General features: G+C 47.0%; 1 protein-coding gene across 1 annotated transcript in view; it reads left to right on the top strand.

Moving 5' to 3' along the window:
• Window positions 1-592: 592 nt before the first annotated feature.
• Window positions 593-18,771, top strand: part of LOC128469301 (uncharacterized) — a 35,921-nt gene continuing 17,742 nt past the window's right edge. The window contains exons 1-6 of the mRNA XM_053451121.1: window positions 593-1,903; window positions 8,226-9,807; window positions 13,787-13,923; window positions 14,927-15,115; window positions 15,212-15,335; window positions 16,248-17,436. Of these exons, the coding sequence (XP_053307096.1) occupies window positions 782-1,903; window positions 8,226-9,807; window positions 13,787-13,923; window positions 14,927-15,115; window positions 15,212-15,335; window positions 16,248-17,436 (4,343 nt within the window). The 5' untranslated portion in view covers window positions 593-781. The remainder of the gene's footprint in view (window positions 1,904-8,225; window positions 9,808-13,786; window positions 13,924-14,926; window positions 15,116-15,211; window positions 15,336-16,247; window positions 17,437-18,771) is intronic.

The raw sequence follows: 18,771 nt of genomic DNA, 5'->3' as shown, positions 1-18,771 counted from the left end.
AGAGCCTGTCCTTCACACGTCTGTAGATGTCGCTCCGTTAAATAGTTAAGCTTGGGACCTCGCTTGGCTTTAATATTCCATCTTAACCCCGTTTTGTGCATGAGTTAAATGTAAGAGATCAGAAGGATTTTGAGTGAATATAGCCATCTTTCTTAAAGGGACATCCAGCCTTAATACGCAAGGGGGCATTCTGTTGATCACCCCCCCATATACATTTACCTTTCCCCCCCCATCCAACACCTATGTGCCATGATCTCCTTGTTACTGCCAGATAGCCCCCCCCCCCGCTGGAGCTAGCCAGACACATCGAGTTCAATGGGAGCGCATTCCTGCCGCTGATTGGCTGATCAGGTCTGTTACAGGTGGTCAGTATAGCATGTATAGGTCAACCAGGCTTCCCCTTGTGGTTAAGGGATTTTTGCAGAAGCAAATGACCATATTTACTAAAAAACATGTAACCAAATCTGTCTATTTTATCTTAGATGGATCTGTGAGCAGATGCCTGCCTGACGCTTATCACACCCAAGCCCCTGAGATGCCGTATCAAAGTCCCGTCCCCGAGCTACCTTCGACGGAATGCCCGGCAAACGATAGAAACGACAAGATTGTTCAGAGTTCCAAAGGCAGGCGAAAGAATACACCCAGGAAGCTGCAGAGCCACCCCGTGCCGGACGAGACCCTCGGATCGCGGGACGAGGAGAACATCACGGACTCCGACGTTTACAGGCTAACTGAGCACACGTACTCGGACTACTCGTCTGCGTCCGTTAAAGATGAGCCCATGTCGTGCGATGAAGGCAACTTCCCAGATGAAGACGTGTACCCGCACAAAGAGCTCTCGCAGATGGAATATGCATCTCCGTACATAAAAGAGGAACCAGCCCCTGGCGCGTATGCTCCCGGGGAACATACGCGGACCGAAGAAGCCAGCGATTCCAACATTTACGTGGCCGGCACGCAGACGGACTTCACGGCCGCTCGTATCAAGGAAGAGCCGGCTTCGGGCGGGGAGGAAAACCCTGCAGAACCCAGCGCTTACACGTACGGGGATTACATGCAAACCCCGTACGCGTTTCCGGAGCCGCCACCTCCTCAAGCGCAGCCTTCGAAGCCCAAGCGCACACGGGATAAGCTGTTTATGTGTCCGGAGTGCACGAAATGCTTTCCGAGCAACGCGGAACTCATCCGACATCACCGGACTCACACGGGGGAGAAGCCGTTCGCCTGCACGGACTGCGGGAGAGCCTTTTCCAAGAAGTCCAACCTGATCACGCATTACAAACTTCACACCGGGGAGAAGGCGTTTGCGTGCGCCCTGTGCGGCAAGTGCTTTACCCACAAGTCGGATCTGGTGAAGCACGAGCGGATCCACACGGGCGAGAAGCCGTTCTCCTGCCCCGACTGCGGGAAGTGCTTCACCGACAAGTCCAACCTGGTCACGCACCAGAGGCTCCACACGGGGGAGAAGTTGTTCTCGTGTTCCGTGTGCGGGAAGAGCTTCACCAACAGCTCCAACCTCGTCACCCACCACAGGATCCACACGGGGGAGAAGCCGTACGCCTGCTCCGAGTGCGGCAAGCGCTTCACGCACAAGTCCGATCTCGTGAAACACCAGAGGATTCACACGGGCGAGCGGCCCTTTGCTTGCAACGTCTGCGGGAAGTGCTTCACGGATACGTCCAATCTCGTGACCCACCAGAAGATCCACACGGGCGAGAAGCCCTTCCTCTGCGCCATATGCGGCAAGTGTTTTATCAATAACTCCAGCCTGGTCAAGCACCAGATGGTCCACACCGGCGCCAAGCCCTATTTATGCGCCGAGTGCGGCAAGTGCTTCACCAACAGCTCGAACCTTCAGAAACACCAGAAGTTCCACAAGGCAGACAAACCGCTTCCGACGTCGTAACGGCCGGGGGGGAAACGTTCCGCTGCGTGATACCGGAAAAGGAACGTGCCGCTCTTCACTAAAACAGGACAAGTTCCGTTTCTCCGTCTCCCGACGCCTGCCAACACTTCAGATGATATTAATAAAATATGATTGCTTTTATTTGGAAGTCGGTGGAATCCGGAGCCTTCGGCGTTCCTGCTCCCGGCTGGAGAAGACGGGCACGTCCGCTACTATAGAGACTACTTTTAAAGGTGCTGTTCCACTTACACAGAGCGTTTGCCCCCCCACCCCCTGAGGGTTTAATCACCTACAAACAACGCAGAAACCTTTTAGAGCTTCTACAGCCCCAACCTATCAGTGTGCAGAGTTATGCCACATGACAATTTAGGTGTTCCTAGCTAATTTTTACACAATGAAATTTTTTGGGAAGGTTTTGAGGGTTTTAGCAGTACTAGAAGTATTTTTTTTCTAATGCTGCATTTAAGGTGTAGGTGGAACTGCGCCTTAAGGGGGGGTAGGTGACGAGACAAGTGGGCATTACCCACAAGGTGCATCCGAACTGGGCCAAGCTGTCTACTCCAGGGTCGTCTGGTCAATCATGTGGCCAAGTAGAAGACCGCCCATTGGTGCACGGACCTAGAAGCCTACCGGGCTTTTGCCCAATGGACCTTAAGCCTTCTCCAGTCTTAATGTCGTCGTTCTTTTGGTTAGCGTGTAATAACGTGTAATGACCTCTTTGAAAAAATGTTCCTTAAAGGAGATCGGTCATTAAAAATCTAAAATGTATATATTTCTTTTATCTTATGTCACGTAGTCCAGTGCTGTAGCCAATGTTACTATTAGGATACTTTTTATTTTTTAAGTCGAGCATTTTTACACTTTGTGGTTACGTTTTTATTGTCCGAGACGGTTTCACTTGGCCTTTTTTTGGGTCTCGTTACGCCGAGATTCAAGTACATTGTCTTCGGCAGACCTATCCGTGCGAATGGCCCGAATCACCGATGGCTGAGAAGATATGAATCGTAAAAAAGCCACGTTTCTGAAGAATCATGATATTCTGTGATGCTTTCGCTTGAAATAGACCTCGTAGTCGCAAACGAAACCGAAGACCAATTGGTTGCGTAATTGAATGAAACCGATTGGTTGCGTAAATGAATGAAACCGATTGGTTGCGTACGCGAATGAAAAGGAAGACTGGTTGCGTACGCGAATGAAAAGGAAGACTGGTTGCGTACGCGAATGAAACGGAAGACCGGTTGGTTGCGTACGCGAATGAAACGGAAGACCGGTTGGTTGCGTACGTGAATGAAACGGAAGACCGATTGGTTGCATAAGCGAATGAATGTCACACCTTGCACAGTCAGTTTATTTAACTCATCATTTAACGTGCAAATTATTCAAATTTATTGTAATTAGTGATGGATGTGCTTTTCTGGTATGCATTGCATGGGATAACCACTGCTTTTGAGCTTTTTCTTCTTTTTAATAAGATCCGCTGAACCTTTTTGTTTTTTGGCTTAACAGATTTGGTATTTACCTAGTACCTGAGCTTGTGTAAGTTACGCATGAGCAATAGCTATGATACGAATTTGTTGTGGATGCAGAATGTTGAGCCTCGGGACGGAAAGATACATTTTTATTAATTGAAAGTCTTTTTTTTGGTCGAAATTCATTGAAAACAGGAGACCCTAGCAACGATGAATAGAATTGATGTTGGCTATCCTCAAACCCGATGCGAAAGAGAACAGTACAAGCCAATTAGCCATATTTTTTTATTCTTCCTCCCTTAAAAGAGTCCGTTTCCTGTCCCTCCCCCTCTGTTTTTGGTCAATAATATTTATTCCTCACATAGTTCCATTGGTTTGGGAAATATGTAAATTTCTATTTCATCGTTGATTGTGATTGGCTCCGCTTTTATATGTATGATAAGTATGACTCGGCCTCTATGCTTGTTGTAGTAGCAGTCTGTGACGTTATATACTATGCGCTCCTATAGTCCAGATACGTCGTACGGCCCATTACGTCAGCTTCTTGTGAACTCTGTTTATAGTACTGTATAGGATCGTACGTTTTGATATCATTGTATGTGGTAGCAGGACACAGATGCCCTGTTTGTGGGGGGAGGGGCTCAAAGGGGTTAATCTATACAGATCAATATAACCGAGCAAAAAAAAAAAAAAAGCGGCAATGATTACCTGGCACTTAGTATTACTCGTGACCATCCACCTCCACCATCGGTCCAAACGTCTTCTCAACAGGTGTCATGTCTGCCCACGGTGTTCCGTTTGTCTTTAACGTGGAGAACAACATACTATTAAAATCTAAAATATATATATATATATAGTGTCCTCCTTGAGGTTATTTATGCAGGGTCGGGGGTTACATGACACGTTGCTAAATTGGCCACTGAGGCAGATCAACCTGACTTTATTTACCCAAATCTCTGCCAATTCCATAAAAACTTTTACAATAAGGAGGGAAAAATATCTTTTTTTTTTTGTTTGTTTTATATCATGTGACGCAAAAGAAGACAAAAAAAGGAAGCGGGACAAACCGAATTCTAAGAATCGTAAAGGAAAATCATTAAATGAAAGGTTACGCATTTGTAATGGGGGAGGGGCGTGAATGCGTTTACGATAGAGGCGTTATTCCTCAAAGGAAGTGCAGCACTATATGAGGGCTCCCCCTAGTGGCACCAGGATAGAAGTTGCCTGAATAATACGCATTTAGGTTTCACGTTGGTTAATATAAAATACATCATGGTGGCCGTACTGTTAGGCGAGGCATCTTCTTTAAATAAAATATATATATTTTTTAATATTTATGTAGTAGGTATGAAACGATGGCTGTTGGTATGCCCGGCTCCTTTGGATTGGCTCACACCGCGCAGGGGGGTGGGGTTATGCTTATTTGCTTATGTATGTATGTATCATTATTGCGCGGGTCTCTTTGCGCTCTGATTTTGTACACGTATATTTCAGCATGCATTAATGTTGCTTTGATATGTTATTAATCTGGAATGTTAATAAAATTATAAACTGGTTAAAAAATATATTTTTTTTTCTGTATTGTTTCTGCGATGTATTTAACTTTGACGCGGCCTCCGTGATGTCACAGCAGGGGGGGTGGCTTTGGGCATAAATCCACCCAAATTGATTGCTTCAGAATTTGTTGTTTTGAAACAAAATTAAAAATGGCGTCAGTGCGGCCCCCTGTTACTGATCACCGTTCTGGGGGTCATCTCAACAAATGATATGATTTTTCTCTATTGCGGGGGCGTTGAAGGACCCTCCGTCGTTATTTTGCCCATTTTGCGTGGACTCCGGTGCATTTTGCTGCATGGAAATCGGTGCAGGCGTTCTTTAGCTACAGGCGTGAGAAGAGGAGACGTTTGTCTCATTTAACTCCGCCCCCCAGGTTCCTCTACTGACCGTGAGGAGCATACTGCAGTACGCTTCTTAAAACATGCTCAGATTAACTCCCGTTCTAGGCCATGTCGCATACGTGTGATCTGCTGCCTCCATGACATCAATGGAAATGCTACAGAGGAAGTGCAAGAACTACGTACCAACGCTTCCTGGGGGGGGGGCCGTGACTTTTTGTTGCCAGGGGCCCTGGATGGTCTCAGTCCGTCCCTGGCCTGAAGATAACTGATTGAGAAGTCGTCCGCACGACTGACACGCAGCTGCCTGCAAACGTGGAAATTAAATCAAAGCGTGCTTTAAAATGGGGCGGTTCCCCTTTAAACTTATAAGCCGTGACCTCATAGGAGGAGTGATGTCATAACCCCCTCTCTCAATAGAATGTCAGGCAGGCAGCTCTCTGCACAGACTCACCTCTGGATAGCGAAGCGACACAAGTGACTCTGATCTGTGGAAAGCGGACTCTCACATTATTATTATTATTAATAATATTATCTGAAATCGAGCTATTATTTTCCTGATAATCCGATTGGTCGGAGCGGAGGCGGCGGGATCGCCACCTAGTGGAGGAAAAGGGTTCAGCATGAAGATGATATTTCTGATTTTCTGCCTGCTGGCTTCGGCCTCAGGACGGCCCGAGGATGAAGAGAACGTCCTCCCGACTCACGTCGTGGTTCCGTTGGTCATCGGGGGCTTTTGGTGGTCCTGCACTTCGCTCTCATCGCCGCCGTCGGCGGATTTCTCTGGAAGAAGCTTGTGGAGAAGAGCGAAAAGGAGAACGCAAAAGGCCCCAAGATGGACGTTTAAATGGACGCCTCGCTGTGTGATTGATTGACATTGATTCAATAAATTCATTCGCTGTTTGAATGAAAATTAAAAATACGAGGCTCTTTCCTTTATTATTATTACTAATATTATCACTAATCCTCGGATACGGTGATGATAGGCGACGATTATCTACTGGGGAGGAATAATCATACAGAAGCTGCTCCTATTGTCCAAAGAGGGACAATGCTAGAAAAGCAGGAGTTATGGGATTCTTTCAACAACAATTCTAATAATACATTAATAATAATAATAAAACATTAATAATACTAATAAATCAATAATAAAAATAATACATTAATAAAAACTATAATAAATCAATAAGAATAAATTTAATACTCAATAGTAATAAAACATTAATAAAAATACTAATAATAAATAAAAAATAATAATACATTAATAAAAACTGTAATAAATCAATAATAATACCTTAATATTAATAAAAAAAACGGATAAACATCAGGTTGTCGGTTGCTGTAATTACCGTTTGCCCCTTTTCAAACATGGCCGCAGAGGCTTCCTTACAGTAGCCTAGCACAATGCCGTCTCCATGGTAACACCCGAGCGTCCCTTCTCCAGGCCGGGATCCGTCAGCCTGCTGCTTGAGACGCAAACAAAACAATCCAATCCCGGAGCTCGCCTCCGCACTGAGCTCTAAACACCATATACACAAGTCATATGGTCCCCTCTCATCAATCTGCGGCCTATGAACTGCGTTTATGTCTCCGTTGCTTGGAACTCCGCGATGTCTGCGAGGCTCGCTGTCAGATGATGGCAGGCGGCGGGTATGTATGGCTGCTGGGGGGGGGGGATATTAATTGGATCAGGAGGCTCTGCAGACCTCGGGTGACCTCCTATCGGGGCGGAATAATAATAATAATAACATGTCATTTTATTGTGTTAAAGCATGAAGTCCCAGCCTGCCTGGCTCCACAGATGATATACCGGTATATAACTCTCTCCTAGTGTACTAGTAATGGTATATATTAAAAGTAATCTGATATAAAATGACCTTTATCATATGCTAACAGACTCATGAGACTGGTACCCTACGTACAGAATTTGTAGTTAAGCTCCTCCCCCATCTCCTGAAAATCAGGACTGTCTTGCAAAATCCAAGACACATGGGATGTATGTAGCTGTATCAGGGGTAGGTAGAGGAGGCATTTAAAGGGCAACTCCTACAGCCCCCCCCCCGTAGGGGTCATCATTTTATGGTCAGTAGGGTTAGTTACCGTTTCTGGTGTGATTTACCTGCAAATAAATAAAAATATAAAAAATATAGTGAGGTCGGTGATGTCATGGTGACATCACCGGCACACATAGCATATATTTCTCATAATTTTTCCCCTTTCTGGTTGCCCATTTTTATTTTTCTAATTTCTCTTTATCTCTCCTCCTTTTTCTCCCTTCCCCTCTTTGTTTGTCTCTCTTCTCTCTCTCTTCTCCTCTTTCTCTTTTCCCCTCTTTGTTTGTCTCTCTTCTCCTCTGTCTCTTTCTCCCTTTTCCTCTTTGTTTTTCTCTCTTCTCCTCTGTCTCTTTATCTCTTCTCTGTCTTTCTCTCTTCCCCTCTTTGTTTTTCTCTCTTCTCATCTGTCTTTCTCTCTCCTCCTCTTTCTCTCTTCTCCTCTGTCTCTTTCTCTCTCCTCCTCTTTCTCTCTTCTCCTCTTTTTCTTTGTCTCTTCTCCTCTCTTTCTCTCTTCTTTCTCTTTACATCACCCATTTTTCTCTCTCCAATTTCTCTTTATTGTTTTCCTTTTATCTCTTTGTTTTTATTATCTCCCCACCCTTTCTCTCACTCTCCTCTTTCTCTTTAAACCCCCCCCTTTTCCCATCCTTTATTTTTATCTCCCCCCTATTTCTTTTTATCTCTCACTTTTCTCGTTATCTCTTCCATTTACCTTTATCTCATATCTTCCTCTCTTTCTCTCTTCTCCTCTTTCTCTTTATCTCTCCTCCTCTTCCTCTCTTCTCCTCTTTCTCTTTATCTCTCCTCCTCTTCCTCTCTTCTCCTCTTTCTCTTTATCTCTCCTCCTCTTTCTCTCTTCTCCTCTTTCTCTTTATCTCTCCACCTCTTTCTCTCTGCGGAGGGAAAACTTACCGCCATCTATCTGTTTTTGCTAATAGATGAAGCTGTAGACGAGCAAATCCTCGACGATTTCACACACCTGCCCCCTGTAAAAGTTGATGTTATGGAGGGGGAAGGCAGCGGTAAGACGGATCGCGTCCCCAAATCCTCAGGAAGGATGCGAGCCTGTGACGTATATACTGAATCTTTGGGGCGTACGGGGGAGTCGTCATTGGACTCCCCCAAAGGAAACCCCCAAAATGTGTGCGTGCGCCATACACGGGCCGAGTACACTCTTATTAAAGAGGAAACAGAAGATATCGTAGGAGACAATGGTCACCTGACCCCAGAAATCAAGCGGGAAAAATGCTTTTCTGTCTGTATTAAGGAGGAACCTTGTGAAAACATCCCAACTGAAGAAATTACGATTAAAAAAGAAGAAGCCTCGCCTGAAGAGCTTACAGACAGTCGGACCACCACAGAAGATACCCCAAAAGACTACATTGTGGTCCGTGTCAAGGAGGAGGAGTCAGACGCGCCTGAGAAATATCTCCCCGATACTAACGAGTGCGCACTTAAACAATCCCCGACTGTGCAGATCGAGCAGGAGTCGCGTTCCTGGGATGAAGGACCCGAGAGCTTTGTTGGTGGGCAGACGGGAAATGAAGGAGGCGGCGCGCCGGAAATAAAGTGCGCCGAGTGCGGGGAAATCTTCCTCAGGATGTCCGATTTCGCGTCTCACCTACGATCTCACAACAGGCGGAGGCCCCATCCGCGTCCCGAATGCCCGAGAACGTTCGGCGCCCACGAAGAGGTCCACGCGGCCGGCCGGCCGTTCCCGTGCTCGGAATGCGGCAAGTGCTTTACGCAGAGATCCAGCCTGGTGACCCACCGCAGGATCCACTCGGGGGAGAAGCCCTTCTCGTGTTCCGTGTGCGGGAAACGCTTTTCGGCCAGGTCCAGCTTCGTGGAGCACCAGATGATCCACACGGGGGAGAAGCCCTTCTCGTGTTCCCTGTGCGGGAAACGCTTCACCAGCCGGTCAAAGGTGGTCGCCCACCAGAGAACTCACACGGGGGAAAAGCCCTTCCAGTGTGCAGAATGCGAGAAGTGCTTCTCCAACAAATCCAACCTTCTCGCTCATCGGAGGCTCCATACGGAAAACGCCCAGTTTTCGTGCTTCCAGTGCGGGAAATTCTTTAACTATAAGTCAAACCTCATCACGCATCAGAGGGTCCACACGGGGGAGAAGCCCTTCTCGTGCTCCGATTGCAATAAGCGTTTCAGCAGCAGATCCCATCTGGTCAAACACGAGATTCTTCACTCTGGGGTCAAACCCTTTCCGTGTTCGCGTTGCGGAAAGCCCCTCGGCGGCCGGTCGTGTGCCCTCGCTCGCGCGGGAGAGGAGCAGTACCCGCGTTCCGTTTGCGGGAGATGTTCCACCGGCGTATCGAACCTCGCCCTGCACGAAAGGCTTCACGCGGGGGAGAAACCGTACCCGTGCTCCGCGTGCGGGAAATGCTTTGTGGATGCGTCACATCTAGCGAGCCACGAGAGGAGCCACGCGGGAGCCACGGTCCTGGACCGACATCAGAGGATTCATACTTGACCCGTGGGGCTCCTACTTTGTAACCCATCGGAGGAGAAAGCCGAAGTAGTACGAGCGGAATGTAGAACCCCTGGGATGCACGTGTACATTAAACATGCGTGGCATAGACACACGGCTCCTGAGTCTAGGACGAGACTGAATGAGGTTTGGGCCTTTACTGGACGGACTCCAAAGGGTCTTATCTGCTGGCAAATTGTATGTATCTGGCCGTAAACCTGTAGACATCTAATATTTTCCGTCGGCGGAAACGAGCCAACAAAATAAAAAAAAATACCCTTTTGTTGATTTTTTTTTTTTATGTATTAGACGATGGGCCTGAAATAATAAATTGCCGTTCCAATTGGGACAGAGAAGTTATGAAAAGGGTTAACGACGAGGTCTCAAGTTCCGGATTCGATAATCTAAATGGGAAGGCGGGCTTAACACTCGGCAAGGGGTCTTCCGCCCCCTTTCTAATATGAGGCTAAAGGCCGTCTGACCATGGATGCCACATTCAAGAGTTAAAGGAAGGACAACATTAGATCCTTTCGGTAGAGGAGAAGAAGAACCAGGACCACGTTGGTTAAACATAGAATTTGACGGCGGTTCAGACCCATTTGCCCCCCCGTCTAGTCGCCCGTGTGGGGATCTTGTGGCTAGCTGGGTGCCGAATACATTCCAGAGACATGTTGTCTAATGCGTTTATGATTGTGTAGACTTCTGTTAAATACTTATATATATATAATGATGTATTTATGTTTAAGGGTTAAATGGCTGACTGTTTTAAATAACAAGAGAAGAGTCATGTGATTGGATGGTTGTAAGTATTCTAAGCACTGAGCGTACCAGGGGGGTTATTTCTCTCTTGGGTGCTGTGTATAGTTATTGACACTGCAGGGGGGGCCAGCATAGTATGACACCCTGCCATTGGCTGAGAAGGCAGGTTACGATGGACCAGATGGGGTGACCAAGGCTCTCTCTCTATCTCTCACCTGGCCAGTCTCCAGCCCAGCCTTTGATGGGAGTGTGGGCTTCAAAGGTTTAATGCCATCCGGTCTTCTCTCCCCGAAGAGCGACTTCTCCTAACTCTTCACCCCCTAAGCCCAAAACACGGCGTAAATGATTGACTTGATTTAAAGTTACAGAGTGGAAAACTTTAGGCGGTAATGTAAGAAAATTCTACTTTACAGAAAAGGGTAGTAGATACCTGGAACAGACTTCAAATGAAACCCTGCGGAGCTTGGAGCGTGCATACAGAAATCCAATTCAGCCAAAAATTATATCGTGATCATGTAATAAATAAAAATGGTAACACGTGATCCACGAAAGATAGGCGTCCGTGTTAAAATACGGAGTCAGAACCGATTTAACCCCTTAACTCCCCTATCAGAGGATGGAGCGGGAGAAATGAAGATCCTCTTCGAAATTTGGTTTGGCAAATGTTGAGGGCTCCCCGGGCTCATGTGTGGAATGCCCCCCCACACACTGATTTTAACGGGAACACTTTCTTGCCACTGATTGGCTGCTACAAGACATCCCATAGACACCTCACTCGGACCTCCGTGGATCAACAAAACCACAGATCTACTGGGAAAAGAGGATATTGAGTTTTTCCTCAACCTTTGTGCATTTCCTGCACATCAAGATAGTGTTTGTGTGTGAGTGGCGGTGTGAGTGAGTCTATGCGTGTTTGTATTAGTGGGTGTGTGTGTCAGTGTCTGTATGTATTAGTGTCTGGGCATGTGTGTGTAAGTGTGTGTGTTTGTATTAGTGGGTGTGTGTGTCAGTGTCTGTATGTATTAGTGTCTGGGTATGTGTGTGTCAGTGTGTGTGTGTTTGTATTAGTGTGTGTGTCAGCGTCTGTATGTGTTAGTGTCTGGGTATGTGTGTGTAAGTGTGTGTGTTTGTATTAGTGTGTGTGTCAGCGTCTGTATGTGTTAGTGTCTGGGTATGTGTGTGTCAGTGTGTGTGTGTGTTTGTATTAGTGTGTGTGTCAGTGTCTGTATGCATTAGTGTCTGGGTATGTGTGTGTCAGTGTGTGTGTTTGTATTAGTGTGTGTGTCAGCGTCTGTATGTGTTAGTGTCTGGGTATGTGTGTGTATTTGTATTAGTGTAAGTGTCCGTGTGTCAGTGTCTGTATGCATTAGAGTGTCTGGATATGTGTGTTAGTGTTTGTGTGTGTGTCGGTGGCTGTGTGACAGTTTCGGGCAGTGTGTGTATGAGGGTTAATGTCTGGGTATGTGTTGGTGTCAGTGTCTATGTGAGTGTTAGAGCCTAAGTATGTGTGTGTTTTAGTGTGAGTATCAGAGAATGTTTGCGTGTTGGTGTGTCAGTGGCTGTGTGTTTGTTAGTGTGAGTGCCTGGGTGTGTTGGTGTGAGTGTCAGGGTGTGTGTTTGTTAGTGTGAGTGTTTGGGTGCCTGTGTGAGTGTACACGTCATGTGCTAGAGTGTGGGTATGTGCGTCTCTGTGTTGGTGTAAGTGTGAGTGTCTGGGTGCATGTGTGAATGATACACTGTGTGTATTTTCTCTTCCCTCTCCTCTTGCGTCTCCTTTATCTCATCTCCCTTTTTCTCTAGTTCCTCTCCTTTTTTTCCCGTCTTCTCTTCCGTCTCCTTTTTTTCTATTATACCCCTCGCTTCTCTGACACGTCTTTCATTTTCTTTCATTTCTGTCTCCGTTCTGACGATATAAATATATTTAAAAAAAACAAACATTTCTCTAAATTAAATTCAGGAAACCGGCGGGTCTATAACTGTACCCAGCCGTCTGAGCTCCTAGGGCGTAGGGATTTGGTAGTGGGACTGGCCAGGCTAAACAGGGAGACTTGGCAGGTATGGAGTTGGCTTGCTTAATGTAAAAAGCCCTCACTTTACGGATTTCCACGCGTGGAGCTCTTCAGCACGTGACTAATCTCACATTACGAGATTCCCTTTGGTAAAACATCACGGATTTCACGCGAATAAATGGCTTTGGGGGTGAAAGAGAGGCTTGGAACGCAGATACGGGAAGCAGCTTGAGACGCACAGCCGCTCTTCCGGTTGTTGGCTTCCGGATGCATAGGTAGGCAAGCGCTGTGCTAGCCGCTGCAGGTCAGTGATTTACTGTTTACTTTAACGCTGTTTAGTCCCCTATAGATTCTATAGGGGCAGCGATCGCTGCCCCCTCGGCCTTGCTAATTACACAGAGATCTTAATAATGTATAGAAAGCTATCTTATATATATATATATAGCTATGTTTATATATATAATGTATGTAAAGCTATATCTATAATGTATGTAAAGCTATCTATATGATGTATTTAAAGCTAACTATATAATGTGTGTATATATGTGTGTGTGTATGTATATATATATATATATAATTAGGTTGATCACATTCAGCCTATGTAGGTAGAAGCTGTTCTTATCCCACTGTATACACACACACACACGTATATGTGTAGGTTACGTATAGATTAGGTAGCGTGGTATTTATTTGTCCTATACATTGACCTCTACATCCTGTCAGATATGTGCAGATTGTGTAAATAAGAAGCAATTCTAACGTGGATGTGTGTATATTATATATGTTGACATATGTGTACATAGAACCCGCCGGCAGATCGGCCCCCATCTAACAGCTGTACCGGTGGGAGCCGACGTGTTCCCTTCGCGCGGTTTTCATGATTCCTCCCCGTTAAGGGCGCTGTTCCACTAAAACACAACATTACTCGCATCTTTAGACACTTTTTGTTTCTATGGCAACGAGTGTCTAATATTACATGTAGATGAAGCTTGTACCCTATATAGTTCTTAAGACTGCGCGGCAGCGTTCTCCTCCCGGCTAGTAACTCTTTTCTATTGGCTTGTAAATGGCGTCACCCGGTTGCTGTTTTTAAGCCCGCGATCATTTTTCTGGAATAATGATAATAATTGCTGTGTGTTTTTTTTGTGTTTTTCTCACACTGGTTTAGGTCGAGACTATAAAGTAACACCGTGGCGTCCCTGGGCCAAGGCCAGCTTCTTCAGCGAGAGCAGAGTCACTTTTCAGAAGATCTGAGTGGCTTCACAATGATAAACAAGGACGCGAATCAGACGACGGAGCGGATCTTAAATCTCACCCTGGAGATCATCTACCTGTTGACTGGAGAGGTGAGGGAATTACAAAAACGATTATTTTAATTACTACAAAACCAAATTTTGGGTCATGTCATCCGTGGGAGGGCTGGGATCGTCTGGCTGGGGGGGGGGGGCAGTAATGCCCATCTGCCCTTTTCCACCCCCCCCATCATACACATTTACACACACGCCCTCTCACACACATTCATGCTAACACACAGACATTCATGCTTACACACTCTTACACATACATTCATACATCCTCCCTCCCTCCATCTTCCCCACATACATACTGGGGGGTTATATTACTGTATACAGCGCTGGGGGTTATATTACTGTATACAGCGCTGGGGGTTATATTACTGTATACAGCGCTGGGGGTTATATTACTGTATACAGCACTGGGGGGTTATATTACTGTATACAGCGCTGGGGGGTTATATTACTGTATACAGTGCTGGGGGGTTATATAACTGTATACAACGCTGGGGGGGTTATATTACTGTATACAGCGCTGGGGGGTTATATAACTGTATACAACGCTGGGAGGGGTTATATAACTGTATACAACGCTGGGAGGGGTTATATAACTGTATATAGTGCGCGGGGGGGTATATTGCTTTATACAGCGATGGGGGTTATATTACTGTATACAGCGCTGGGGGGTTATATTACTGTATACAGCGCTGAGGAGGGTTATATTACTGTATACAGTGCGGGGGGTTATATTACTGTATACAGTGCGGGGGGTTATATTACTGTATACAGCGCTGGGGGGTTATATTACTGTATACAGCGCTGGGGGTTATATTACTGTATACAGTGCGGGGGGTATATATAACTGTATATAGCGCGGGGGGGTATATATAACTGTATATAGCGCGGGGGGGCGTATATATAACTGTATATAGCGCGGGGGGGGCGTATATATAACTGTATATAGCGCGGGGGGGGTATATATAACTGTATATAGCGCGGGGGGGTATATTGCTTTATACAGCACTGTTGACTGATCTGTGGCTTCCTAATTATACAGGATTACATTGTTGTAAAAAAACCCAGCGACCGCGCCACACGAAGCAGCAGCCCCTGTACGCCGGAAAAGTCCTGCCGGTCGGAGAGCCCCGACGCGCTGTCCCCGCCCCCGTCGCCGATACGAGAGAGAGACAGCGACAAGAGAATTCTCGAACTGACCAGCCGGATCATTCAGCTTCTGATGAAAGAGGTGAATATTCCCCGGCCGCGGGAAACTTTGTGTTAAATGTGGGGGGGGGCTTGTGAAATGTACGTGAATAACGGCGCCGTTTTACCCGTGTGCCAGGTTCCCGTCAGGTATGGGGACATCACTGTCCATTTTTCCCTGGAAGAGTGGGAGTATTTAGAGGAACACCAAGAACTCTACAAGGACGTAACGGCGGGGAACCACCTGTCCCCCAACTCAACGGGTAAGCACCTTAATCCCGATCTTCTCATCACAAACACCTTGACGCGTGGGCAGGCAGGGGTTAAGTGATTCAAGGAGACAGAGATGACACGTTCACTCGGTGGATGACATCACACACATGGTTCATTCGCCAAGTCAAAATGCATGCATAATAAGCAGCTAAAAGGAGAATGAAACCGGTTCTGCTCAACGTCCAGCACTGGAAGACCCTCAGAGCGATGGGCTGCCCACCATAGCTAGAAGGAGCCCCGCTATAAGTCTGCTCTTGGTCGTAGACAACGAGACGCCCACCTCCTGGAGAGCGTTCTTCACATGGCTAGATGTTGGGAAGGGGTTCATCTTCTTCTTCATCAAGGACATAATAATAATACGATCATCCACTGGAGTTATCTTCCATGGTTGTCCAGGCCGTTTGGTGCGGATGAGCTCGCCAACGCGTTCCTTCTACTGGATTGTTGATTTAGCCACCCCGTAAAGAGACCGCCTATCGAGAGTTCATGGCAACGGGTTCCAAATGGAAATTCCATTTTTTTTGAGTCAACGCCGGAGCTTTTAGCTGGTTAATTGTTAATTTAATAACGAGGGAACGCCTGGCCATGAAACAGCTTCTCGGCCAATGGTCTGCTTACTCTCGAGCCCCTGAAAAAGGGGGAACTATGGATGAAAACTGGTGTCGTTTCTAAAACGACTCGCCCAACTTGGATGTAAACACCTTCAAGTTAATTAATCGATTGCGTCGTTTCCAATCCATGATGGCGGCCTACAGACCCAACATAACGATCACTGTCCAAATATTTATGGACCCGACTGCGTCCAAGGATCTAGATATTATATTATTTCTCATTATAGCTGTTTTTGTGCACTGTATATAAAAATAACGCCGTTCCCCTTTTTTTTGGTCTTTTTTTGTTAGATGTCTCCGCGGAAATAAGTAGATCCGAAGCGTCCGAGTCTCCCGTTCCCTCACCGGTTCCCTCACACGCGGCCAAAAGCGACATTAAGAAGACCCCTTTGACAAAATGTCTAAGGGTAAATAAACCAAGGACGAGACAGTGCAAGCCCACGATCGACGTCGGCGAGGAGTCCCCCACGGAAGAATTCAATCTCGCCGACGCCAACCTCTATACGTCTCTGGGCGCTTATACGTCGGCTCATATAAAAGACGAACCGGCTTCCTGGGAAGATGACGATCTAGGAGACATTGACATCTACATACCCGTTGACCAGACGGACATGGAGTATTCCTTCCATATTAAGGAGGAATTGGAAGCAGGGAGCTTAGCGCACGCTGGTATCCATACACACGGTGAATATATACCAGCGGAATATATAGATCCTGGTATCAAGGATGAACCGGTCTCGGGCGAGGACGGAGATCTGTCGGACGCCGAGATATCCCTCCCTGAGGAGCATCTACAGGCATCGGCGCAGAGGAGGTGTAGCTACGTGGACCGCGACGAATACTTTCCTGGCCTTTCAGATCTGGGGAAAGGCGGGGCGACCCGCAAAGCGCACCGGCTGACCTGCTTCGAATGCGGGAAGCTCTTCCGCTTCCGGTCGGACCTCATCGCGCATCAACGAGCCCACGGCGAGGAGAAGGCGTTCTCCTATTCCGTGCGCGAGAACCTCTTCGCGCTCAGCTCCCACCTGACCCCCCACGCCGACGACAAAACGTTCTCCTGCCCGGAGTGCGGGAAGCGGTTCGCGTGCGCCTCCCACCTCCTCGTGCACAAGCGGGTCCACTCGGGGGAGAAGCCGTTCACGTGCTCGGAGTGCGGGAAGTGCTTCTCCTGCGGCTCGCACCTGGCGCGCCACCAGAGGATTCACACGGGCGAGAAGCCCTTCTCGTGCGCCTTGTGCGGCAAGTTCTTCACGCGCAGCTCCAGCCTCATCCGCCACAAAATGGTGCACACGGGAGAGAAGCCGTACTCGTGCCTCCAGTGCGGCAAGTGCTTCACCCGCGGGACCAGCCTGGTCCGGCATCAGAAGCTTCACGCGGGGGAGAAAACGTACTCGTGTTCCGAGTGCGGCAAACAGTTCAGCAGTTACTCGACTCTCCTTCGGCATAAAGCGATGCACACAGAAAGGAAACCTATTACCTTGCACTAAAAAAAAAATTCCTAAAAAATGTTTTTTTTTTTGTTTCTACATAAATGCAAATTTTTGAAAATCAACCACAATTCTCGTCGATTCCGCTTCCTGACCTGGTGGGCCCTCGAGGCTCCTGAGGTCAGGAGAACGTATCTCCATACACTACACCGCTGCGATTATGTTTACGACTTAAAACAAGCGCTATAGGGGTCTCAAGAACCAACATTTAAGGTCGGCCAAAGAGGGACGTTTCACTGGTTGAGCTTTGGTCACGTGACAAGCGTTAGCAGCAAAAATGATGAATTAAGGAGGCAACGTTTGACATTCTTAATTGGTTACACCTGGAAAGCGATAGAATAATGCCAGTCCGGCTAAGTATAAGAGGTCTTTTTTTAAATGTCGAGATTTGGTTATTTTGTTTTAATTTTATAGTAAAAAGAAAAATCTAAATCAAATCAATATTCGGTGGGACCACCCTTTGCCTTCAAGAAAGCATGTTCTGCCCAAGCTCTTTTGAAGAAGCGGAAAGGAATGGGCAAGGTGGGGGACAGCAGACGCAGCGGTCAGCCGAGTAAAGACACCATCGGAAGATGTCTAGGAGTGTCAACAGGTGAGCGTTGGCAGAGGACAGTAGGACCTTGGTCCACCCATCTACTGTCTGGTTGGACGTGGTCTTCATGGAAGACTCGCGGCCAAAAGTCATGCCTCTGACGTGGAAACGAGGCCAAGTCGCTCAACTATTCACGAAAACATAGGAATTGGGGTGCAGAAAAATGGCAGCAGGTGCTCTGGGCCGATGAGTCAAAATGTGAAGCATATGGCTGTAGCAGAGGGCCCCTTGTGGAGAGGGGTGCAGGAATGAGCGGAAACATGGTGGAGCCTCCTCACAAGTTCTGGGTGGCATTTTTGCGAGTGCGGTTGGGGATTTGGTCAGAATGAATGGTCTCGATGTTGAGAAGTACAGACGGACACTTATCCATCATGCAATACCATCAGAGAGGTGTGTGGCCCTAAATGTATTCTGCAGCATGGCAACGACCCCCAAACATACAGCCAAAGCCATTAAGAACTATCTCCAGCGTAACCATGGAGACCTGGGGGTGATGAATGGTCCCCATACAGCCCTCATCTTAATATCATCAACGCTGTCTGGGGTTACATGAGGAGAGAGGAGGAACTGAGGAGGAACTTGTGGTCGCTTGGAACGACCTACCTGCCGAGTTCCTTAACTATGCAAGCGTACCTAGAAGAAATCGTGGGGTTTCACCAAATATTGATTTCTTTGGAGGTTTCTCTTCTGTCCATTCACTTTTTTTTATTTTATTTGTTAAATGATAAAAAAAAAA

Source organism: Spea bombifrons, chromosome 11 (assembly GCF_027358695.1).
Source record: "Spea bombifrons isolate aSpeBom1 chromosome 11, aSpeBom1.2.pri, whole genome shotgun sequence".
Lineage (NCBI taxonomy): Eukaryota > Metazoa > Chordata > Amphibia > Anura > Pelobatidae > Spea > Spea bombifrons.
This window is presented reverse-complemented; position numbering and strand designations above follow the sequence as displayed.